At 54.1% G+C, this 7,546-nt stretch overlaps 1 protein-coding gene across 6 annotated transcripts in view; it reads right to left on the reverse strand.

Moving 5' to 3' along the window:
- Positions 1-688: 688 nt before the first annotated feature.
- Positions 689-7,546, reverse strand: part of JUP (junction plakoglobin) — a 23,073-nt gene continuing 16,215 nt past the window's right edge. For all 6 annotated transcript variants that reach the window (XM_025861851.2, XM_025861852.2, XM_073889477.1 and 3 more), the window contains 8 exons: positions 7,134-7,472; positions 5,772-5,927; positions 5,455-5,574; positions 3,050-3,200; positions 2,817-2,938; positions 2,252-2,291; positions 1,827-1,992; positions 689-1,511 (listed from right to left, as the gene is read on the reverse strand). In XM_025861851.2, the coding sequence (XP_025717636.1) occupies positions 1,841-1,992; positions 2,252-2,291; positions 2,817-2,938; positions 3,050-3,200; positions 5,455-5,574; positions 5,772-5,927; positions 7,134-7,472 (1,080 nt within the window). In that variant the 3' untranslated portion in view covers positions 689-1,511; positions 1,827-1,840. The remainder of the gene's footprint in view (positions 1,512-1,826; positions 1,993-2,251; positions 2,292-2,816; positions 2,939-3,049; positions 3,201-5,454; positions 5,575-5,771; positions 5,928-7,133; positions 7,473-7,546) is intronic.

Below are 7,546 nucleotides of genomic sequence, written 5' to 3' on the forward strand. Positions count from 1 at the left end.
GTGTGCATGGGGCATTGTGGAGCAGAGAAAGGGCCCCAGTTCGGCCTGGCTGGGAGCAGTGGGAGGTCATGGAGGAAGTGTTCCCGGAGGGAGGTCTGAGCTGGGTCCCAGTGAGTGAGCAGGTGAAGGCATCCTGGGCAGAAGGAACAGCATGGACAAAGATCAGGAGGCAAGAGCCAGCAAGGAGGATGCTGGCTAAGGGGACAGAAGGGATGGGCAGGGGCTGGGGTGGCCCACCCCAGACCAAAAAGGGGCCTGGGCGCCAAGCCATAGGCCACGGGGAATGTTCCGCCCAAGAGAAATCCACCACATGTACGCTAAGGCTGGACGGGGCAGGGCTGGAGGCCGAGGCTGGCAAGGAGGCCACCCCTTGGACAGACACACGAGGCCTGGTGTCCCTGAAGGGGGGACTAATGCCCAGCCATCTCTTCACCCCTCCCTCCTCCTAGGGTTCCAAGGTTCCAAGCTGGAGGCCTGTGAGTGTGTTTGTGCACTGAATTAAATCTACTCCAGATACTTAAACACGCCTTTCTCCCTGATTCCCCTCTGTGTCTTTGCTACACACAAGGTGGCCATGAGTGCATGTGAGAACCAGCCAAGGAGGCATCAGGCTGCTAAGGGAGCCCCCAACTCCCCATCCCACCCCTAAGCACCCCCTCCCCGCCCCACCGCACAGCCTCCATTAGATCTGTGTGTTAGTTTTATTTTCTTTGCTTTGGTCTATACAAAAAAAACCAATAACCAAAAACATAAAAGCCAGAATAATAAAACTCTCTGCTGGGACCTCCCCCAGCCCCCCACACCCACGTGCAGGAGGTGGTGGTGGGTTCGAAACAGGAAGGGGAAGAGAAAGCCCCTCACCGCACACCAGAGGGGTCAGCCAAGAGCACTTCTCAGGAGTCAGCTAGGGCGGTTGTGGGTGGGACAGGTGTGAGGGCGTCATCCCCAGAGCTCCCAGGAAGGGGCCAAAGCCGGGTCAATGTCCTGGAGAGAGGAGCAGGAGGGTCCTGGAGTGGAGGACTCACTCTCTGCATCTCTGTCCCATCTCTGTGGTCCGTCCCTGAACTTTTCAAAATAAGCTTTGGATTCTGGGCTTTGGGCCTTGAACCTGGGTCCTGGACACCCCAGGGGCTCGGAACAGCTGGTTGATTGGAGTTCACTGAGACAATCAGGTCCAGAGAAGGAATCAAAGCTCTGTGGGGCCCAGGCCGCTGGAGTCAGGCCAGCCAGGGTAGGGGTGGGGGCTGATTGCCGGTGGGGGAAGAGAGCAGGTGGTTGAGTCTAAAGCTTTAGTGCCGGGGCCACAGAGGTGGGGAGGGGGTGTTGGGCCCTGGACCCACAGCCCAAGACAGAAAAGCAGGAGCAGATCACCATCCCAAGAAAGACCCTACAGAGGACCTCTGGAGGCGTGGGGTTCGGCGAGAAGTCGCAGCCCTGCTCCGCTGGGCTCAGGTACTTTTCTGTCTCGCCCCATCGCCTGCACGGAGAGCCTCTCAGATGAGGAACCGCACCTGGGGGTGAGGCAGACACAGAGGGGTCAGGGCAGGCCTGTGGCCCCTAGGAGCTTGTCACCTACCCACTACCCACAGGAGGGGCAGGACTCCCTGCCCCCAGCAAGATAAGGGACTAAGGCAGGCCAAGGCACACCCCTTCCTTGGGGAAGCTCAACAGCAAAAGGCCCCACACTCGATCCCCCCCGAAAAGAGCCAGGGTTTCAGAAGAAACATGACAGGGCCTCCGTGAGAAGCAGGTTCTAGAGGGGAGGAAAAGCCTGTCTCAACAGCCTGCGGGCATGAGGGAGGGCTGCGAAGCGGGAAGGCGCCTACTGGAGTGGAGCCGGCTAGGCCAGCATGTGGTCCGCCGTGGGGTAGGGGGGCCTCAGGCCATCGCTGTAGGTGTCGATGGGATAGTCCCCGTCCATGTCCATGTGCATGTCCAGGGGGTCCAGGGGCGCATCGCTTGAGTACATGGGGCGGTAGGTGGCATCCATGTCTGGGGAGGAGAAGGCAAGAGGACCTTCTACGGTCTGCAGACCACCCTTCTAGACAGTCCTTGGTCCATCTGCAATGGGCCTGACCCCCTCTCCAAACTCCCACATCAGGGGGCCTAGACAGGAATATGTGTGGATACTACACAGTGGCTGCCATGGGTCTTTGGCCTTGGAAACACAATGCTTCTCCTTCGCTCACATCCACAGAGACCCCACACCTTAGGCACTCGGTGGTCCCTGAGGAACTCTGCACACACTTACCATCTGCATAGGGTTCATTGATGGGGATCATGCTCTGGGCCTAAGGAAAGACACAGAGAAACATTGGGGGAGGGGAGAAGGGTGGAAAAGGTAGGCTCTGGGCTGGGGGGTGGGCAGCTAGAGAGGCTGCTAGAAAGGGGGCCACGGAAAAGCAATGACCCCTCAAAGGAACAGAGGATGAAATGGAGTTACACAGTGCCCCAATGGGCTCCTCTCCTCAGGCACCCCCCTAGGGTGGAAGGTCCCACCGTTCATGCTTGGGGGCACCCACAGAACTAGAGCAGCCCTGGGGACAGCAGTGCATGGGATGACTTGAGAGCAGGTACCAGGAGCTGCCCCCCACCCCCGCACCAGGATCAGACAAAATAAAATTGCCACTCTGGCAGGTCAAAAACAGATAGTTTAACCAACTACTTCCATCTGCTAGAAATTGTCATCAATGATCCAGTTATAAAATAAAAATCTACAAAGTTGATAGTGTAGTAGGAGCCCCCTTAAAAGTGCTGTCCTTGTGCAGTGTGCAATTTGCACAACCATACACTGCAGTCCAGCCCAGGATACTCACGGCCTCCCAGGCAGCGGGGTCATGCTTGAAGAGGGAGTTGGTGAGCTCCACAGACACGCGCTTACGGTAATCTGGGTTCTTGTCCTCGGAGATACGGAACAAGACAGCAGCAGCGTAGGTGGCTGAACAGAGAGAAGAGGAAAAACCAGTCCAGGCGCCTGCCTCCACCCAGGCTGGAGGACCAAGACCCCAGCCTCCTCTGCCACCCCCTCGCGCAGAGCGCAGCCCCTCACCGGTGCCCTCGTTGTGGGAGTGCAGGAGCTCCATCAGTGGGGCCGAGGCACCCTCAGCATCAATGGCATCAGCGGCCTCCTTATCCTGGGCCAGCTCACACAGGACCCCAGCGGCCACACGCTGGATGTTCTCCACTGACGAGTACAGGAGCTGGGGGGAGGGCGCATGGGGTGGGCAAGGAGTGCAGGTGGGGGAGGTATAGGGCAGGAGGGCAGCCCGCCACCCAGCCCTGTCCATCTCCACCTCCCTTTTCCGGATTTAACACAAGGCTCCTACCAGAAAGTGTGGAAAAGTCTAAGGGAAGTATAAAGAAAAGGAGAGAAAACCAGCCACTACTCCGTACCCACCTACGGCCTCTGGCAAGTCTTCATCACGTTTTTATCATAGTCCTGTTTTACACCTATCTATATAAATTTTGATTCCTGCTTTTTTTTTTTAAGCATTTTTTTTTTAAAGATTTTATTTTTAAGCAGAGGCGCTGGCGTGGCGCAGACGGTTGAGCATCTGACTCTTGGTTTTGGCTCAGGTCACGATCTCGGGGTTGTGAGGTCAAGCCCGCAGTGGGCTCTGCCCTCAGCGCGGTGCCTGCTTAAGACTCTCTCTGCCCCTCCCCCCACGTGCTCACCAGCAAACGCGTATGCTCTCTCCTTCTCTCTCTGATAAATAAATATATCTTTAAAAAAAAAAACCCAAACCAACAAAAAAGATTTTATTTTTAAGTACTCTGTACATCCAACATGGGACTCAAACTCACAACCCCAAGATCAAGAGTCGCACACTCCGTCAACAGAACCAGCTGGGTGACCTGTAGCATATATTTTGATATTTTGATTCCTGCTTTTCTTTTTTTTAACCTAATACTGTAACATAAGGCATTTTCCTACATTATTAAAAAATTTATCCTAAAATCTATGAGTCCATACTAGTAAAAAGAGAGTACTAAAAAGCCAAACAATAACAACAACAAAAACAAACAAAAAACCCTCATGGGTCACAACCGGAGGTCACAATGGCACCAATGATCCCTTGCTCTGAACTCTAGTACTTAAAGGGAAAAAATTTCAAAAGCAAAAATTTCTTCAACTTCACGGTATGCAGTCATATGATATAACAGATCATTCTTTTTTTTTTAAACACTCCCTTATCATTGGCCACTCATTTTGTTTTCAATTATTGTAAATAGCATTGTGATTGTTGACTGTAGGTATAAATTTTTGCCATGTTTTAAATTATGTTAAAATGATGTCACAAGGAAAAAGTCCCAGACTTGCGTGGAGCCCGATGCAGGGCTCAATCCCACGACCCTGAGATCATGACCTGAGCCAAAATCAAGAGTCAGAGGTGCCACCCAGGCGCCCTGGATATGAATATCTCCAAGGCTCTCCATATAGATGGGAGAATCGCCTTCTGGGGCCATTTCATCACATCTTTGCCAGCCCAGGGCACTACCCGCCCCCCCTTTTTTCCCTAATTTGATAGTGGAGAGTGGGATCTCACTGGGAGCATCGGCTTCATTTCTTTAAACTTCTGGGGTTGAGCACTGCTTGTTTATGAGCGACCTGAGGATTGCTTCTGCCTCTGCCCATCTAACCACTGGGGTCTAGCCTTAGTGAGCTCTTTCATATGAAGGATATTAAACTCTTGTCTATTGTGATACTTGGCAAACATGTTCCCAGTTTGCTACTGACTTTTTCATGCTTTTTAGGCTGTTGTTTTGTTTTTCTTTTAAAATTTTATTTATTTACTTGACAGAGAGAGACACAGCGAGAGAGGGAACACAAGCAGGGGGAGTGGGAGAGGGAGAGGCAGGCTTCCCACTGAGCAGGGAGCCCGATGCAGGGACTCGATCCCAGGACCCTGGGATCATGACCTGAGCCGAAGGCAGACGCCCAATGACTGAGCCACCCAGGCGTCCCTAGGCTGTTTCTGATGTACAGATGATTTTAATGTTTATGTGGTTGAATCTGGAGATATTTTTCTCATTTGTGATCTCTTTCCTTGCTTTTTTTTTTTAATTTCTTTTAAGATTTTATTTGTTTGAGAGAGAGACAGAGATAGCATGAACAGGGAGGAGAGGGAGAAGCAGGCTCCCCACTGAGCAGGGAGCCCGACATGGGGCTCAATCCCAGGACCCCTGGATCATGACCTGAGCCAAAGGCAGACGCTTAACTGACTCAATCACCCAGGCTCCTCGCTTTCCTTGGTTTTGAATGGAAAGCCATTCCCATGCAGGGATTTGCTAAGTGGTCACTCCTGGTGTGGCCACTTTTCTCCACACTCCTCCAAATACCTTTAGCTGCGTGGCCCAGACCCACCAAACCCATGGCCGCCAAGCTTCCCCTTTCAGTAATGGGGATGAGCAGAGGTTGGAGGGTCCTCTCCTGTCCACCTGCCCCAGACTCACCTGTACAAACAGGGGGATGGTGTTGAGTCGGAAGATCTCCATGCGGTTCATGGGATCCCGGGCGAGGATGTGCAGGGCTCCGGTGCAGCCCTCCACAATCTCCTCCATCCTCACACCGTCCTGCACAAGACGAGGCATTGGGGACGTGGCAACCAGTGGCCCTTGGACCTGGCCACACACCCCCAGCATGACAATCTGACAAACCTCACGGGTCCTCAGAGTTCGCCTCCGTGACAACTTGCCTCCCCGCTTACACACACGCGCACGCACACATGCACAAACAGGACAACCCTGAGCCCCAGGGAGGGCTCGCTCACCGTGTAGGGCTGCTGTGTGCCTGCAGCCGCATGGCGCTGGGCATCCTGGTGAGCTTTGACCAGCAACTGCACAAGGCGGGGGATAACCGCCGCCTCCTGCAGTGGGGCATGGTTTGCTGGGCACAGGGCCAGATTCCTGACCAGGCCGATGGTTGCCTGATAAGAAAAAGGACGACAACAGGGACATTTTGTGGGCATCTGAAGAATCCCAACTTCCCAGCAACATCTCCTCCTTCCCTTGTCATCTCTCCATCCCCCAGGCCAGACACAGACATGCTGGAAGATCTCCAGACCATGAGACCACTCCCAGCCCATGTCCCTTACTCCATAGGATCCGTGGGTCCTCATGTCCAACTCTAGCAGCCCCTGCTAAAATGATATCCCATTCCAGAACATTCTACCAGCCCCATGCCCTGCCCCAACCCGTCTTTTCTCTTAACAACCTCCTCCCTGCCCAGACACCAGAGTCTTACCTGCTTTTCTGATAATTCCCAAACCCTGATTATCAGGGAGTCCTTGCTATGGCTGACCCCAAACCTTCCTGCTTTGGTGATACTCATATTACAATCAATCCCCCAGCAAGGCAGCTCTGGGAAGAAGCCTCCTCTCCAGGGCACCCCATCTCCCAGGGGCCACTCTGGCCTCCCAGGGTCCCTCAGGCTCTTGCAAAGCAAGCTGTCATCTCACCTGACCCTCAAAACAAGCAGCCAGGAAGGCGGGGACCAAAATCATAAGAGATGGGGACATGAGCACAAGGTAGACGACCTGCCATGGTCACTTGTCACTTAGCTGCTAGGTCAAACCCTCCCCCCACCTCGGGCTTGCAGTAGGGACCAGCCTCAAGGAGGGTCCACATGGTTTTGTTTTCTCACTATGGATTTTAAAAAATTCAATGTAGAACTCCTTAGAGCCATTCTTATCTGTACTGTTCAACTGTGTAAAATCTCACCAACGGGAACCCCGCCAGTGGGCTCTCCTCGACCCAGGCAGCCCCCTTTACACCCTTAACTCCATATGGCAGACATTAAATGTCCCCCCAGAACACTTTCTATTTTTTGTCTTGTTAGCATCCCCCCTGAGCTGTAGCGGGACGCATGGCCTTCTGACACAGGACACTTTGCTAGCCTCCTTGTAACCGGATGTGGCAATGTGACCAAGACCCAAATGTGAGCGGAAGTGATGTGTCCCACAGACCAGCCACATCGCCTTGGAACCTGTTAGAAATGCAGCGGCTCGAGCCCAGCCTGCGGGACTCAGGGCCTCTCTGTCACAGCAGCTCTGCCTGTGGCCATACAGCTCCTAATCCTGCCCACAGGGAGTGCCTTCCCCTTGCCGAAACCCTCCTGCGGCCACAGTCCACACCTTGACCAGCGGCCACTGGTTGGGCTGGTTGAGCAGCTTGACAATGGCTGGAATGCCATAATTGAGGCGCACGGAGTTCTGGGCCATCTCAGCCTCGGGGTGGCGGCTGGTCAGGTGGCGCAGGGCACAGACAGCAGGCTCCGTGATGTCATCCTTGTCGCCGGCACGCAGGATGGCGTGGATGAGAGCCTCCACGCCGCTGTTCTGGGTCACCAGCGTCTTGTTCTTGCTGTTGTTGCACGTCAGGTTGGACAGAGTGCCCGTGGCACAGGTGAGGACATTGACGTCGTCCACACTCAGCTGGTTCACCAGAATCTTCAGCACACTCTCCAGGCCCTCCTGTGGGTTGTGGGGGAGGCAGCGGGGAGTGAGGGAGATTCCCTGCTCCCAGGAGTCTTCCCAAATCTGTCTGG

The sequence above is a fragment of the Callorhinus ursinus genome, unplaced genomic scaffold (assembly GCF_003265705.2).
Source record: "Callorhinus ursinus isolate GAN/ISIS: 27379988/994484 unplaced genomic scaffold, GSC_fseal_2.0 scaffold108, whole genome shotgun sequence".
Lineage (NCBI taxonomy): Eukaryota > Metazoa > Chordata > Mammalia > Carnivora > Otariidae > Callorhinus > Callorhinus ursinus.